The sequence below is a fragment of the Myotis nattereri genome (genome assembly GCF_964212035.1).
Source record: "Myotis nattereri genome assembly, chromosome: 5".
Taxonomy (NCBI): domain Eukaryota; kingdom Metazoa; phylum Chordata; class Mammalia; order Chiroptera; family Vespertilionidae; genus Myotis; species Myotis nattereri.
This window is the reverse complement of record NC_138080.1, coordinates 72424257-72439966: the sequence shown is the minus strand read 5'-3', so window position 1 is coordinate 72439966 and position 15710 is coordinate 72424257. Positions and strand designations below refer to the sequence as shown.

The 15710-nt window shown below is 53.6% G+C and overlaps 3 protein-coding genes across 6 annotated transcripts; 1 reads left to right on the top strand and 2 right to left on the bottom strand.

Annotated features, from left to right (window-relative positions):
• Nucleotides 1-3933: 3933 nt before the first annotated feature.
• Nucleotides 3934-5798, bottom strand: RAB24 (RAB24, member RAS oncogene family). 2 transcript variants are annotated; one of them, XM_081091706.1, is made up of 8 exons: nucleotides 5639-5798; nucleotides 5476-5544; nucleotides 5192-5270; nucleotides 5020-5087; nucleotides 4835-4934; nucleotides 4582-4632; nucleotides 4388-4450; nucleotides 3934-4280 (listed from the first exon to the last, which is right to left on the bottom strand). In XM_081091706.1, exons 1-8 carry the CDS (start codon nucleotides 5735-5737, stop codon nucleotides 4216-4218), a joined length of 594 nt encoding a protein of 197 aa, XP_080947832.1. In that variant the 5' UTR covers nucleotides 5738-5798; the 3' UTR covers nucleotides 3934-4215. The 2 variants fall into 2 exon arrangements, with proteins under 2 accessions (XP_080947832.1, XP_080947831.1); XM_081091705.1 differs by having other exon boundaries at nucleotides 5621-5761.
• A 79-nt stretch (nucleotides 5799-5877) lies between these two features.
• Nucleotides 5878-9456, top strand: PRELID1 (PRELI domain containing 1). 3 transcript variants are annotated; one of them, XM_081091702.1, is made up of 5 exons: nucleotides 5878-6408; nucleotides 6969-7194; nucleotides 8398-8511; nucleotides 8625-8703; nucleotides 8929-9456. In XM_081091702.1, exons 1-5 carry the CDS (start codon nucleotides 6317-6319, stop codon nucleotides 9075-9077), a joined length of 660 nt encoding a protein of 219 aa, XP_080947828.1. In that variant the 5' UTR covers nucleotides 5878-6316; the 3' UTR covers nucleotides 9078-9456. The 3 variants fall into 3 exon arrangements, with proteins under 3 accessions (XP_080947828.1, XP_080947830.1, XP_080947829.1); XM_081091704.1 differs by lacking the exon at nucleotides 8398-8511 and having other exon boundaries at nucleotides 6040-6408; XM_081091703.1 differs by lacking the exons at nucleotides 8398-8511; nucleotides 8625-8703 and having other exon boundaries at nucleotides 6136-6408.
• A 250-nt stretch (nucleotides 9457-9706) lies between these two features.
• MXD3 (MAX dimerization protein 3) lies at nucleotides 9707-14850 on the bottom strand. The gene is made up of 6 exons (XM_081093011.1): nucleotides 14708-14850; nucleotides 14328-14433; nucleotides 13659-13688; nucleotides 13416-13530; nucleotides 10300-10483; nucleotides 9707-10227 (listed from the first exon to the last, which is right to left on the bottom strand). The coding sequence occupies exons 1-6, from the start codon at nucleotides 14775-14777 to the stop codon at nucleotides 10115-10117; spliced, it is 618 nt and encodes a 205-aa protein (XP_080949137.1). The 5' UTR covers nucleotides 14778-14850; the 3' UTR covers nucleotides 9707-10114.
• Nucleotides 14851-15710: the final 860 nt, after the last annotated feature.

Genomic DNA, 15710 nt, shown 5'->3' with positions numbered 1-15710 from the left:
ACGTTAAAGTTCATTATATTAAGTATTTATCATGTGTGAGAATAATAAGTATATAACTGCAGCTAGTAGGTCTTTTCCCCTAATCTCTTAGGTTGTACGAGTAGGGTTTGCTTGGTGCCAGTACTGTGCCCTTTTCTCTCCTGTCATCTGTAGTTGCGATCAGAAAAAGTATCCACACTGCACTGTCAGAATCTCCTTTCACTATGTTGTGTGTTAAATTACCGTAGTTCTTTGTTTAATGGAATAAACTGTGAATTTTTTTTTGTGGTGGGGGGTTGTGCAGGCTTTGTAAAAATTTGTAAATGGAGAAGTTCGATCCTAAAATAGCTTCTCTGAAGTAGGCTTTGGTAGGTAATTTTCTTGACAGCCACTCTAGACATGTCTCATGGGACAGGAAGGAGTGAGGGAAAGGTGGGCCATGGTTGACCACTTTATAAAGGGTTTGTTTTGGTCCTTTCCATTTTCCACCACTCACTGAATACTTCCTTCCAGACCTGCCTGGGAAAACAATTGAGTTATGCTTGGTTTACGGGGTAGGAGGCAGTTCTTTATCTAAATGGATGGAGTGCCAGGCTTTCCTGAGTGCCATTTGGAAAGACTCCCAGCTTGAATGGAACCTAGAAATTCAACTGTGAGGCCCCCTGATCTCAGCATCTCATTCTAGATTATTAACATCTAATCATGAAAGCAGTCACTGTACAATTAGAAGCACAATCAGGACTGTTGGGAACTGATATTGCATGATGCTGGGAGTGACTACCCTTGAGGACGCTCCTGGAGCCTGTGCTAAGACCTTTTCTCCAAGGATTGCGAGTTGGAAGTTAAAAGGTAATCTTTTCTCTTAGACATTCCTGATCTTTATGCAGGATGGTATTTTTGGTATTTGGCTAAGGGCTTGGAAACCGGGATCTCGAGAATATGCCTCTAAGCCACTTTCCCAGGAAGCCTTTTCCAGGGGGAAGCCATAGCTTCCATAGGTAGCTAGAGAACAAATACCTCTCCTAGCCCTTTTAAGTCAGGAAAAAAACTATATATATATATATATATATATATATATATATATATATATATATATATATATACTGTTTAAATTCAAAGCCTCTTTGCTTCTCCTACTGAAGCCAACCCATTGTGATAGCAAATAGCTCTCATTGCTACAAAATCATCCAAGTTTTCTAATGTCTGTGTCTCCCTAAAGTTACTGAGTTTGAGGTGATTTAAATCACTATGTTGATCCTCTTCTGAACAACTACCAAACCTACATCTTTGGCATTGAAGAAAATAATTGTATTCTTCATATCCTCTACCCCACACCACAGTCAGGGCATGAAGTGCATCAGTGATTCTTCACAGGTTTGGCAGCATCTACTCACTGGAGCTGGACTCCCAGGTCGCCTGTGAGAACACTGGCAGGAAGTCTGGTCCAGGCAGCTTCCCCTGTGGAGGAATTAGGAGAGCACTAAACATGGACAGATGTTGGCCTCAGCTCCTACAAAACGGTTTTTCTCCTAAGGCTTTTATGGGGGATATTGTCATCTTGGGGTTTGTCGGAGTGGCCCAATGTTGTAACCTCTCTGAGATCGCGGCAGGAAGGGAGCTGCCACAAGTCCCTTTCCTACTAAATAATGTTTAGGCTGTTCCATGTTTTGGACATTCCACATCATTTACAACTAGGTAGCCGCATGAGACTTTCTTCGGCTGTGGCCAGTTAGCTCTCAGCTGAACTTCCTAGGGCCAGATTGCTGTAGTATAAATTGAAATAAGAATAGATAATTGTACACACACACAAATGTAATGATGGTGCTAATTTCCTGGTATAAATAAGCACTGCCAAGGGTTGAGGAACTGGTGACTTGAGAAACCCAAGTTCCTGTTTGGGAGGAAAAGATTTTTATGTAGAACAGTTCTTTGAAGCTGTTAAGAGGAGGGCAGATTCTCGGTGAAGCCTGTACCCAATCCTGGAGTGGTCCACTGCAACCCAGAGATGGAAGAGATGCCATGTCCAGGTGAGGGTGGCCATTGAGTTTTTCAGGGCTGGTGTCACCTTGTCCATAGCCTCTGGTTGGTAGAGAGTTCCAGGTATGGGATCTCCCTCAGTTACCTTCTGCCCCTCTCTACCTCTTTCACTCTCGAGGGAACCTCTATTGCTTATGAAGATTAAAGGTATTCTTTCTTAAGGAAGTGGAAAGTTTAATTAGAAATCTACAGCCTGGAAAGAAATGTTTCCTATCAACATAAGCAAAACACAGCACATGTTAAATTCTTAAGCGGTTCCTTCTCTAGAGCTGCTTTCCCATGACTTTCCAAACATCAGGCTATTGAGGGGCTTCAGGTGTAACACTCTGGAAGTTGAGCAAAGCTTTGTGGACAGGAGGAGAGCCCAGGGAGTAGGAACAGAAATGAATGGTTGTGGTGCTTTAGACTCCCAAAGGAGGGGCACAGAATAAATAGGTGGTCACCAGGTCTGAGGTGGGTGCTGCCTGTGTGTGCATGTAGGTGAGCGTGTGTAGAAGATGGGTGAGTGCAGCACACAGCAGCTCATGGAAGAGCAGATTTCAAAGTCTTGGCTAAGAAACAAGCTGACACTAGAGATCTATCTTTATATTTTTAAGAAAAGGGGTGTGGGGGGAACAGCTGAGGTCCATCACTTTTTTTTTTTTTTTGCTCCTCACCCCCATAGATTGTCAGCTGTAAGTGAAACTTTTAGTGGAAAAGAGGGGAGCCCTGTGCTAGGAGTCCCCATAAACATGTACTGTAATTCTTTGTATATAGAAAAAAATTACTGTAAAGTAAAGTTTAACTTTACTCTTATGGCCCTTGCCCTGTGTTGTGTTTTGTTGTCGATGGGAAGATGTAGCTCAACAGGAGGGAGGGTGGGTTTGGGGTGAGAGCAGAAGCCAGCCCCTGCACTAACGCCCAGGTGGGACACAGTGGAGCTGAGCACTTTTCCAAGCACCTCATGGGAGTGGTATGGGTTTCCTCAGTAGTCATTAGGTGCCAGAATGTCTTTCTTTTTGGGAGTGGCTGGTGTTTTCATCTCTATAAAGGAAGTCATCACCCATGAAGTAAGGGTATTTTGAGGAATTGGTTTTTAAAAAGGAAGTAGAACCAAATGACTTCCTGAGTGTGAGTCTGACCATCTTGGCCAAGTTTTTAGTTCAGAGGCAGGTGCTGGGTACTACAGAGGACCCAGTCTAAGGCAGGAAAGCAGAAACACAGGGGCCAAGCCTCCATACAGGAAAGGGCTGTCATATACTTCCTTTTAGTTGAATAGGAAGTGTCAGCCCTGTTTACAGTTAACACCTGGTCCTCCAAGGTCCAAAAATAAAATCTGAGGCAACTTGGAGTCTGCCTCCCCTTCCGACCTAGTCTTGAACTTCCTGCCCCTTCAGTAAAAAGCCCTTCAGGGAAGATAAGCATTTAGTCAAAGTTACGTTTCCTTCATGATCTTCACAGTCCTCAACTGGGCAGTGGTTACCTCATTTTACAGGTAAATTCAGGCTGAGTTTAAGTCCCTTTTCTAAGTATCTGAATTAGATGCCAATTTGGACCCAAAAGAATTTTGTGTATTGTAACTATGATATTTCTACCATTAAACCATATTGTAGGGTGCTGATGGGAAGCTGAGGATATGAGCCAGAGGTATGATGTGACAGGTGCGGTAGAACCAGTCTGAGGAAGAAGTGCTTGGTCCTTTGATCTCTGGACAGCACTTAAGTGCTTGCTTTGCTCTTCCTAGCACCAAGAAGGAATTGTGAGTTCTGCTCTGTCCCAATCCTAGCCCCTCACCATCCTAAAGCACAGAATAGGCTCTTTTGTTTCTCCATTATCTCAGCTGCAACCCTCGGCTTTAGTTAACTTGGTTTCCAAAGGAAAATTAGGGCTGGGAGGAGACATATTAGAAGTAAGGCCTAAGAAAGGGGCTGAGTGTGATTCACAGTGCATTGATTTTATTTACAAATCAGAAGCCACTTAAGTAATCTGCAGACACAGTGCTGTCCAGGGAAGAAGCCTGGAGTCCAAATCAGCCTTCACCCTCCTGATGACCATCAGTCAGCCCAATGCTGCACGTTCCATGGGCCAGCACAGACAGGTGCCACCTCTGCTGCCATGGGACTGGGGTAGCTTACATGTTTGACCACCCAAGCCCAGACAAGAACTAGGTCCAGCCCCTTGGGGAGTTCCTTTAATTCCCCAGGCCAAGTAAGTGGTGGTTCAGTGATGACAACAGCTGTAGAAGTAGGGGTTTGCCTTCTGGCCCAGGTCCACGCCTTTGTCCTCTGTCAGAGAGAGAGGTAGCAGCTCAGCACCATTCTGTTGGGGGATCAGGTAACAAACGTGAAAGGGGCCGAGAGGAAGTCTCCAGAGAAGCTAGGGAAGTACACACCTGTCATCACCTGGAAGGCGGCCACACTGACGTAATCCTCTGCCACTTTCTGGAAGAGCTCGTCTGGCAGGAAAAAAGGCGATCAGTGAAGGCGCAATGCCAGGAGCCCTGGGATCACCCAGTGACAGCCCTCTAGGCTCTGCTTCCACTGGTGCCCCTGCCTGTTCTGCTGTGAGGCCCAGGACAGCACTCACCCACACTCTGGCCTGTCTTGCTGGATGTTTCAAAGAGCTGAGCTTTGATATCTGTAAAGAAAAGCGACTAAAGCCTCGTATCTGAGAATCGGGTAGACACACAAAGGGCAAGTCTTCTGGACCCCACAGGTTCAGGGAAGCCTGAAAGCTTTCCCAGGCGATCTGGCCATGGTAGCCACACAGTCCCTATTTTCTGTAACCCACCCAAACAGCCACTTCCCTCCCCCACCCCCAGCAACTGAGAAGCAACTACTGTCTGCATAGTCCTGGACATCATGGAAGTCCACACGTCGACGCCGCCTGTCCTCCTCCAGCAAGTCACTCTTGGTGCCACACAGGTAGATCTGACAGCCCTGAAGCAGAAGACGAGGTCAGGGTAATCCACACAGACCACCAGAGCCCCAGCCCCTGGTTCTCTGGTAAGGTCTGGCCACCTACCTCCTCTAGGTTTTGCAGTTCCTTCACCCAGAACTTTGCCCGCTCAAAGCTGCTGCTGTCTGTGAGGTCTTGGTATAGGGCAGACAGGAAACAACCAAAGGTCGGGGGCTAGTCGCTAAGGCCAGCCTGGCACCCACCCCTTGTCTGAGGAGCAGATGAGAACCTCCCTTACCATAGCAGACGATGGCAGCCTTGGCACCTCGATAGTAGATTCGACTCATAGCCTCGTAGCGCTCAGAGCCTGCTGTGTCCTGAAGGGCAGGGGGAAGCTCAGCCTTGGCCTGAGTTACTGAGCTTCTCCCCAAGACTGCAAACTAATACGTCCTCCAGACCCCCATTTTTAAACGGGGGTCTAGTGAAGAGAAATTGCCTGTATAAGGCCACAAATCAGACACGAATAGACAGGACTAAGCCTAAGAATGGATATTCCCAGGACTACCTGCCCAGGGGACTTACCCAAATACCCAAAGTCACTGTCCGGTCTCCGACAGACATCACCTTGGCCACGAAGGCGGCTCCGATGGTCTGCAACCAGGGGAAGCGATCAGGATCGCGGGGGCGGGCTACCTCCCACCCGCGCCGGCCCGCGAGGCGCACTCACGTTCTGATAGGGCCCCACCAGGAAGCGGTCGTGCACGTATCGCTCCACCAGACTCGTCTTGCCCACGTACTCCTTGCCCAGCATAACCACCTTGACGTCCACGCGCTGCCCGCTCATGCTCTCCGGGCCGCCTCACCCGCGTCAGGGCCCTGGGCCCCGCGCTAGGTAAACCCGGATCTCCGCCCGGGCAGGCGGCGCCCAAGCCCCAGTCACTACCGCTCCAGACACGACGTCGGGCTCGCGCTACGGCAGCGCCCGCCTGTCCCCGCTCTTCGGCCCCGGGCGCTGATCCTTCCAAGAGCCCAGGGCCCGGGCGGCCTGGGAGCGTGCTGGGCAGCGCCCTCAACGGCGCCGCACTCCGCCGCCGGGCTCGGACTGACTCCCCACCGAGCTGGGGGGCCGCTCCAGCCCAGGTCTGCTTGCAGCGACGCGGCTCCCGCAGGGGGAGTGGGCGGAGAGGGAAGGGACCGAGGGTCACGTGCTCAGGCGCCGGAAGTGGTGGGTACAGCGAGTCTGCGCCGGAAGTGGCGGGCGGCCCGACAACTCCTCATGGCGGCGGCTGCTGTTGGGCTGCAGTGGGGCGGTGACTGAACTGGTGCCTGGCGGGCGTGCGCCGAGCCCGGCCTGGCCTCCGCGTGCCCCCCAGGCTCTGCACCCCTGATGCTGCTCGGGTGCTGACCCCGCCCGGCCGGGACAATGGTGAAGTATTTCCTGGGCCACAGCGTGCTCCGGAGTTCCTGGGACCAAGTGTTCGCTGCCTTCTGGCAGCGGTACCCGAATCCCTACAGGTACGTAGCCGAGGAAGGAGCAACCCCGCCCCCTCGCCGTTTGGAAATCGGAATGTGGGACCGGGAAGGACTCCACATCGAGTCCGAGGTAGGGGATGGCCGGAACCGTGGCCGCCTTGGAGGCCAGAGGACCCTCTGGAGGAAGTGGCCAGGCCTGCAAGGTGCTGGAAGGAGGAGGGCCTGGGCGGTGGTTTCCTTGAGGCCCTAGTCCAAGGTTCTCTGGGTGGCGAGACAGGAAGAGGCGGCCGCACAGGAACTGGGAGGGGTCCTGGGGTTGCAATTCCAGACGCGCTCCTCCTCTGCCTGTGGCTCGCTTCGGCGGTGCAGGTGCAATAAATCATGAAGGCCGGCCACGCCGGAAAGCCCAGGAATCCAGGTCAAGGAGAGGGCGGGAGTCGGAATTTGCCCTGGGATAGGTTCGAGGGAATGCGCCACAACACACATCACTGCAAGTCTGAGGGAAGGCCTGGCCATTCTGCGCCGGGAGGCTGGAGATGGGAACCGCAGCAGGCAGGCTCAGGGCAGGCTCCTGAGGGTCACCTTCCTCCTGACACCTGCAGCAAACATGTCTTGACGGAAGACATAGTGCACCGGGAGGTGACCCCTGACCAGAAGCTCCTGTCCCGGAGACTCCTGACCAAGACCAACAGGATGCCCCGCTGGGCCGAGCGACTGTTTCCTGCCAATGTCGCTCACTCGGTGTACATCCTGGAGGATTCTATTGTGGACCCACAGAACCAGACCATGACCACCTTCACCTGGAACATCAACCACGCCCGGCTGATGGTGAGACTCCCTTGGTCCCTCAGAGCTCCAGATAGGTATGGCTAGGGAGCCAGTGATGCGGAGGGAGGGAGGCAGTGGCTTTCAAACAGGAACCCATCAAGCCATGAGGGTGCCTTGGGTGTGCCTCAGAAGGGAGCGGATCTGGGCCTGTACCCCACGTGGCTAAAGGAGTAATACTCTTATGTGTCTTACATCATGGATTTCTGTCTAAGAGTCTAGGGGAAAGAGGTTCTATATACCTTTGCTCTCTTGTCTTTAAAACTTGATGGGTGATGGGCACAAGGTGCAATATACAGATCTTATAACCTAGAAACCCACACCTGAAACCTGTATGTTCATGTTAACCAATGTCACCCCTATAAAATTAATTTAAGAAAACAAAAACACTTGAAAATATATGTTTTAAATTAGGCAGCAGTTGCCAACCTTTCGGACCTCACGGACCACCGGTTGGCAACCGCGGGTTTAAGGAACACTCTACAATATCTTCTCACGTATGAATATCCTGAAGCTTTCAGAAAACTTACATTCTCTTTCTCACTTAATCTTCACAGTAACCCTGGGGGTGCGGGGGGGCATAACTCTGTGCAAAGAGAAAAGTTAGGTTCAAAGAGGGCAAGTGCCCTACAAGGCTGCAGAATGAGCTGGCAACTTAATACACTGCCCCCCCCCCCCCCCCCAGCATACTTCCCGGAGGGCACTACCTCTGTTTTCTGTTACCAAGAGAGTGGTCCTGCTGTGAGAAATGTCCTTCAGTCCAGCTGTGAGACAGGTCTTTGAAGGTTTCTATTGGAAGTACCGATCTACTTTTTCCTCTCTCATGAGAGCTGTGACAATTGCCAGATTTCCATTTTTATTTGGACTTCCAATGAGCTCAAGAGCTGCAACAGGTGGAAGACAGGCTGAAAACTCTACTCATGACCAGGCAAAGCTACAAAACCAAATCCAGGGGCAGGATGAGCTGGAAGACCCTCTGCTATTCCATGTGCCTTCTAGTTTAAAGGGTCAGAGGAAAGATTAGAGAGAGCACAGTGACCTTAATGTTCTTGTTCTTCTGTAAATGCAGCTTGGGGTGCATTCAGGGAAATGAATGGATTTTCATTTTATTCTACCTCGTGAAAAGAGGCAGGAGATCAAATTTATGTGAAGTTGGCAAATTGAAAGACTCCCACACAATTGTGGTTGGCCTGACTCCCTGCACAGGTGGTGGAGGAACGATGTGTTTACTGTGTGAACTCTGATAACAGCGGCTGGACCGAAATCCACCGGGAAGCTTGGGTCTCCTCTAGCTTATTTGGCGTCTCCAGAGCTGTCCAGGTGAGCAGCACTGTGAGAGTGCTAGGGCTCTGAGGCCCAGGGCATTTGACATAGAGACTGGGCTGGGGGTCAGTGGGCAGCTCAGAATCCTTCCCCTTCTCATCTTTTGCCAGGAATTTGGTCTCGCCCGGTTCAAAAGCAATGTGACCAAGTCCATGAAGGGTTTTGAGTACATCTTGGCCAAGCTGCAAGGTGAGAACCTCCCAGGCACAGGTCAGGGTCAAGTCCTAGGTGCCCTGACTGGTGTGGAACCTGGGGCTGTCACTGCTCCTCTCTAAGCCTGGGACTCCTCATCTGCTCCTGGGCAAGTACCGCCTTCCCAATGGTGCCTGGCTTGCAGGAAGTGAATGCTGTAGGCAGCGATTAGGTGGGTCTTCTTGGCATCCTCTCAAGCCAGCCTCCTGCCCTTTGCTGCAGGTGAGGCCCCTTCCAAAACCCTTGTTGAGACAGCCAAGGAAGCCAAGGAGAAGGCAAAGGAGACGGCACTGGCAGCTACAGAGAAGGCCAAGGACCTTGCCAGCAAGGCAGCCACCAAGAAGCAGCAGCAGCAGCAGCAGTTCGTGTAGCCAGTGCAGACCCTGTGTGGCAGCACACCACACCACCTGCTGCACTCCCTCTGCCCTCCCCCTGTATTTTATTATTAAAAGTCAACTTCCAGCCTGATCTACTCTCTGGGTATTGGGTTGGAGGTGGTATCTGTTTGGCATCTACAGTGCATCAGACCTGTTATCCGTATCTGAACCAGGCCTGCTTCTTCCTGCATTGGATAGCTGAGGAGAGATTTGCCCAGGGTCATGGACAGCATCAGGCAAAGTGGTCATGAACACTAGACTGTAAGCTCCGTGAGGGCAGGGACCTTCGTTTTGTTCTCTGCTGCATCCCAAGTATCTGGAACAATATCTAGCTCATAATAGACACTCAATAAATATTTGTTGAATTCAATCAGCCCCGGCTGTGGAGTCGGAAAGCTTTGGTTCGAATCTTGACTCCACTATATCTTGGCTTTGGGCCTCAGGCAAGTCCTATCACTTGGCCTCAGTCCCACCTGCAAAGTGGGGAAAGACGGCTTAGCTGTGAGGATTAAAGGGGCACTGCGGCAGTCAACAGTGTTAGTTGTAGTGACTGATCTCATTTCCTCTTTCCCATTTTGTGGCTGGAGTTTCCCCATTTTCATCAGGCAAGACCATGGGCAGGAAATGATGAAAGCCTTTTAATGAAAACACTGTACAGTATCTATGGGGCAAAGGCCAGGGGGCCTTGTCTAGGAAGAAATGTGGAGATGGGCCCAAGAGGCTTCCTGTCCCTGTGGGGACAACAGAACCAAGTGCTACAAAAAAGGCCTGGAAGGGTGGCCCAGGCCTAAGCTGCCTGTCGTGCTGGGCTCAGGGGAGGCCAGGCCCCCTCCCCTCTCCCCTTTCCCCCCGGAGGCACTGCAGCAGCCAGCGGAGGGGCAGGAGGAGCACGGGCTCCCACACCAAGGTCCTTTTAGTCCATTCCAACAGGAGGTGACTGAGCAGCCCTTGAGGCTTGGGGAGGGCTCCTGCCCGGCTGAGTGGAGCAGAGGGTGGTCTGAGGGCAGAGGCACGCTCCGGGGTGGCAAGGGTCATAGCCAGGCGCCGCTGTGTGAGTAGCTGTGCTCCTGGCCCGCACTGAAGCCCCGCAGCAGCTCGGCCTCACCCCCGAACACCACGCTCTCCACGTCCACCTCCAGCTCCTCTGCACAGGGACAGGTCTAGTCAGGAGACCTGGCCCACCGGCCCACCCCACCCTCCGCTTCAGGACACTCACCTTGGTCTGAGTCAGAACGCTCAGAGGAGAGGCCTGAGGAGTCCAGGCTATCTGCCCGCAGCCGCTCCCGTTCACCAGCCCCCGCCGGCGCCCGGAGCTGCTCCAGCTGCTGCTGCAGGCTCTGCTGCTTGCTGCGCAGCTGCTCCTTGAGCCTCTGGGCCCGCTGCTCCTGCTCCTCCAGCTTCTGTGGATTCCAGAGGAGCAAAGGGCTGGGGTCAGCTGCCTGGGGCCTGGGCCTCAACCCAGCATAACTCAGCAGCAGGTCATGGCCACTTGGTGACTGTTCCAGACAGAGGCTCACTAAACCTGGGCTCCAAAGGGTTACCTCCACATCCTCCAGGGAATCGGGCCCTTCTGTCCCATGTAAATGGCCCGTGAGTTCTGTCTAGCTGGGCAGGGGAGGGAGGGCAACGCAATCTCAAAAGAACGTCAGGGTTTAGTCAGGTGGGGCCTAGATAGGAGATGTGGAGTGATGAGTGCTGGTATCAAGCGACAGGGATGGGGTGTGGCAGGGGCTGTGACATGATGGCAAGTGTGAACTCCAGCTGAAGGAGGCAGCCACCTCCAGGTTCCAATCAATCACATGGAAAGAGGCCCAGTGTGGTCCGATCTCTCGGTGTCTTTAAGAGAGCTGGAAAGTCAGATTTTTCATGTCAAATGTCCTCTTAAGTGCTGCCAAGTAGCTAAACTTTTAGGAAACTGTAGACTAAACAAAAGCTACCAGTTTGTAACTCCTGGTCAAGACCCTCCTAGGAACCCTAAGGCTTTTCCATCATTAATTTGCCCCCTCTTCCCCACCACCCCTACCAGAGCTCTGCCAGCCCCGAGTACTAGGAACTCAAAGACCAAGCGTTCTCCCATCAGCCAAAACCGGTTTGGCTCAGTGGATAGAGCGTCAGCCTGCGGACTGAAAGGTCCCAGGTTTGATTCCGGTCAAGGACATGTACCTGGGTTGCAGGCACATCCCCAGTGGAGATGTGCAGGAGGCAGCTGATCGATGTTTCTCTCTCATCGATGTTTCTAACTCTCTATCTCTCTCCCTTCCTCTGTAAAAAATAAAATATATTTTTTTAAAAAAAAGAGTTCTCCCATCAGAGCCCTCGGTGGGCAGGAGCCTGCAGTCAACAAGGAGAGCATGGGGAAGGACATTGGGACTGGGTGTGGAAGGATGAGTGACAGCTGCTCAGGTGAAGATGGGGGAGAAGCACTCAGGCAGAGGGAGGCCGGGAAGCGCACCAAGAATTCAGCTCTTGGTGGGGAACAGGGAGGGGATGAGACTACAAAAGCAGCCAGTGGCAGCAGTTGAGTGGTGAAGGGCCTTGAGTTCACAGGAAGTAAGGACTAAGACTATCCTGTCAGGAGCCATGAAAGGTTTTCAGCAGAAAAGGCACCTGGACAGATCTATGTGCAGCAAAGAAATCCTAAGGCAAGGCGGAAGCGGAACAGGATACAGGGAGTACAGGGCGAGGTGATGGGGCTTCAGGAAGGAGCAATCCACAGGTCCTGCCCAGTCTGCACTTGAGGGGCATACCATCCCTCCAAGACGCAGGCCAGGCGAGCCCCACATGAGAAACAGGCTGCTGTTCAGCTAGGGCCAGTGGTCGGCACACTCATTAGTCAACAGAGCCGAATATCAACATTACAACGATTGAAATTTCTTTTGAGAGCCAAATTTTTTAAACTTAAACTATATAGGTAGGTACATTGTTATTAACTTAATTAGGGTACTCCTAAGCTGGCCTTTGCTAAAAACGTCCTCAATCTGATTGAGGTACGTTCGCTGAGGTCGACCCCTTCCAACTCTCCCATCCACACTCGTCTTGTATACTTGTTTCGTCTATCTCCTTTCGTTCATCCTCTCTATATGTCCACCCCTCACTTCTTCTAACGCCACTTCTTCAAAATAGACTCGCCCAGGCCGAAAACCGACTTCTGCGCGTGGGCCACGAAGTTTCGATCACACTGTACGTGCACGCCCGCACGTGGTATTTTGTGGAAGAGCCACACTCAAGGGACCAAAGAGCCGTATGAGTCTCGCGACCACTGAGCTAGGGTGTTACTCAGGCACCATGAGGGGAATGCAGGCACCTCTGGGACAGTGCAGAGAGTTCCCACACTGTGATTTATTTACTACATGGCATCTCCGTCTGTCACAGCCCAGATACCTAGAATGGCCTAGCAGAGCAGGTGCTCAGTACTTCTTGAAGGAAAGAATGCAAGTCAGGGGACCTGGGCCTGGGTTCTGAATCTGTCCCTCCATTTCTTCCTCTGTCTGAAGAACCAAGAGGGCAAGAAAGGCCTCTTCTATTTCCAAGGCCCCTCCTAATCCCCTTTCCGGGGCTGCCTGGGGCTTTTTTTTTTTTTTTTAAATATATTTTATTGATTTTTTACAGAGAGGAAGGGAGAGAGATAGAGAGTTAGAAACATCGATGAGAGAGAAACATCGATCAGCTGCCTCCTGCACATCTCCACTGGGGATATGCCTGCAACCCAGGTACATGCCCTATGACCGGAATCGAACCTGGGACCTTTCAGTCCGCAGGCCGACGCTCTATCCACTGAGCCAAACCGGTTTCGGCCTGCCTGGGGCTTTGACTCTGCACACACTACCCATGTCCGCCAGGGGGCAGCAGCAAGAGCCCCAGGAAAATGGTGACTGCCATCCCCAGTCCTTTAGGCTTCCTGGCCTGTGGAGCTACCTCCCAAAGTGGCTTCAGGACAGACTGCCCAGAACAGGAGACCTTGAAGGATGGGGAGAGGAAGAGCGAGGACCAGTCCTCTACAGTCTAAGGGACCCTTACACATGACCCATCACGTTATCTTCAATAGGCATGCCTCCCCATACAGAGGAGGAAAGGAAGTCCAGAGAGGTTAAGTGCCTGGCCCAGAGCCTCACAGTTGAAATAGAAGTAGTAATAGCTGTAACAACAACAGTGAACATTTATTGGGCAAATGAAGCTTAACATCATTTGCCCAATAAATCCTGAGTTATTTTTTGCTTTTCTTCCCATTTAACAAAATTAAGCACAATGGGCCCCTCTCCCCGAGCCCTTCCCTGCTTCACCTCTCCACATGTCCTGGTAACCTGGCTCCTGGGTGCAGAGGTAGCTCCCTACCTGGATGTGCATCCTGGCCCGGCGCAGAAGGCTCAGTGTGGTGTATCGGGCACAGTCAGCCCCCAGGGGCATCTGCTGCTTCAGCTGCTCCAGGCACTGCTTCAGCTGGGCCCTCCTGCAGGGGAAGGGGTCTGAAGGGCAGTGCCAGCCCAGCCTTGCTAGCTTGAGGGCTGACAGGGGAGGGAAGACCAGAGGAAGACAGTCCCTGAGGCCCAATGCTGTCAGGGCATGGCTGGGACTCACCTGCGCTTCTCCAGCTCGTTGTGCACAGACCTGCCAATGCCAGAGAGGATGGGGTGAGGGGCCATCAGTTGCTGCCCACACCCTCAGTCCCAGGTTCCCAGAGGCTCGAAATCCACTGCAGATCTCTGCCCCAATCTAGCGCAGTATGGCAACCTTGTGCTGGCCTCGGGCACCTGAGTTGCCAGGTGGAGGCAGAGACTCATGGGGAGCTGGTAGGGGGTGGGGCTGGGGGGCAAATGCTGAAAGAGGCCTGCCAGGTAGCTGTGGAGTGCAAACAGAGGTGACAGTTGAGCTGAGCCAGAAACACAGGTTACTGAAAGCAGGTAGTGGAGAAAGACACTCAAATTGGAGGAAACAGCTTGTGTAAAGGGTGGAGATGAAGAGAGAAAAGGAGGAAGCCTGGGGGGGAAAGTGAGTGATGTGATAGGTGGAGTATAGGAGTGTGAGTGGAAGCCGGACCCAGAACTGCCTTGTTCACATCAGGGGAGCTCAAGAAATAGTCTTTGAATGAATAGAGGGGTGTGTTTGGTGGAAGGGGAGGGGTTTGAATGTCTCCAGAATAGGTACCTGGCCCAGAAGGCGCAAGCAACAAGGAGGAAGTGGGCTGAGGAGGGGCCTGAGCAGGGACAGCGCCCATCCCCCCTCCCCGTCGCCCCTCGCCCTCCTCACCGCCCACTGTCCAACGCGCCAAGAGCTTGGGGGGATCCCTTCCTCTTTCTGTGGACGGGGCCTGGACTTCGGTGCGGGAACAGGGACGCGTATCCGTGCTCAGCCTCTGCCAGAGAGAGCCCGTGTCGGCGTCAGGCTGGAGCTGGCCCCAGCGGGCGCCCCTGGCATGGCACGGTCAGCGAAGGCTTTGGGCGCCAGGACCATATCCCCAACACCCGCCAGCCCGACCGACCGAGGACTCCTCTCCATTTTAAGATGGGGGTGCCCCGGGACTACTGCATTAAAGCCAGGTATGCATCCTCCAAGTTGGGAGCCAAGTCTAACCCAGGCCCGTGTCAGCAAGGTCGCCGCCTGGGGTCCAACCAAGGGTTCCGCCTCACCTCTCTCGCGGCGTTCCAGGAACTCGGCCGCCTGCAGCAGGACCTGGATGTTGCTGGCCACGGATTCCATGTCGGCGACAGCTGGCGGCGGGCGGGCCTGAGTGCGAACTGGAGGAGCGGCAGCACTTTTGTTACAATGTAACTGACACGGTGCAACAAACACAGGCGCCCAGCCCCGCCCCCGGACGCCCCGCCCGCCGGACGGCCCCGCTCTTGGCCCCGCCCCTCTGGAACCGGCCCACCCACCCCCACCGCGAGCTGCCCGCCCCCTCGGACTCCCGCGGTATCGATAGGGACGCCCGCTCCAGGCTCGGCCCTGGGGCAAACCCTCAGGCCGGGAGGTGATGTCTCCCGCCCGCTCTGCTCAGCGACCCCGCACTAGCTATTTGGCGTCCCTGGGCCTCAGTTCCCAACACGTGCTGGTGGCGAGGGCCCGGCATAGAGAACGCGGCTCTAGGAGCCTGTCCTCTCCGGAGGCCCCCAGCCCAGCAGCTGCACGTGGGCGCCGCCGAGACACGGCGAGTGCCTTCGCCCATTGGCGGGTCGTGTCGGGCGGCTCGCTGTCGTCACCTTCGGGGCGGGGCCTGGGAGCCTCCGAGACGCTATTGGCTGCGCGCTACCCCGCCCTCTCTCGCCGCTGGTCCACACATTCGGGCGGGAAAAGGAGCTGGTTTCAAATTTGAAAACCCAGGCAGTGGGGGCGGGGCTAAGCGGGGAGCGGGGCCGCAGTGCGCAGGCGCCATGAAGGGAGCAGGGATCCTGCTCTGCGCCCCGGGGTCTGCGTCTGGCCCGCCGGCCTTCTGCCTCCTGGGGCCCCGCTGGGCTTCAGATTCCTGTTGTGACGAATGGGAGTCGTCTCCCAGCTTGTCCTGCTCACCTACAGGGGAGCTTCTGCCGCTACAAACCGTCAGTAGGGTGCCCGCTTCCAGGCGAACAGCCTGCTAGAGCCCTGAGTCCTGGAGCCGTCTCTCCGGGCACCGCTGCTTCTCAGCTCCATGACTCG

Excerpts from the sequence above, each read along its gene's own strand:
- PRELID1 (XM_081091702.1), top strand. The coding sequence starts at position 6,317 with ATGGTGAAGTATTTCCTGGGCCACAGCGTGCTCCGGAGTTCCTGGGAC. Across the intron at positions 6,409-6,968 it reads CGGTACCCGAATCCCTACAG|CAAACATGTCTTGACGGAAG; the intron begins GTACGTAGCCGA and ends TGACACCTGCAG. Across the intron at positions 8,512-8,624 it reads GCGTCTCCAGAGCTGTCCAG|GAATTTGGTCTCGCCCGGTT; the intron begins GTGAGCAGCACT and ends ATCTTTTGCCAG.
- RAB24 (XM_081091705.1), bottom strand. The coding sequence starts at position 5,737 with ATGAGCGGGCAGCGCGTGGACGTCAAGGTGGTTATGCTGGGCAAGGAG. Across the intron at positions 5,088-5,191 it reads GGCTGCCATCGTCTGCTATG|ACCTCACAGACAGCAGCAGC; the intron begins GTAAGGGAGGTT and ends CCCTATACCAAG. Across the intron at positions 4,451-4,581 it reads CAAGACAGGCCAGAGTGTGG|ACGAGCTCTTCCAGAAAGTG; the intron begins GTGAGTGCTGTC and ends TTTTCCTGCCAG.
- MXD3 (XM_081093011.1), bottom strand. The coding sequence starts at position 14,777 with ATGGAATCCGTGGCCAGCAACATCCAGGTCCTGCTGCAGGCGGCCGAG. Across the intron at positions 13,531-13,658 it reads AACGAGCTGGAGAAGCGCAG|GAGGGCCCAGCTGAAGCAGT; the intron begins GTGAGTCCCAGC and ends CTTCCCCTGCAG. Across the intron at positions 10,484-13,415 it reads GGGCCAGGATGCACATCCAG|AAGCTGGAGGAGCAGGAGCA; the intron begins GTAGGGAGCTAC and ends TGGAATCCACAG.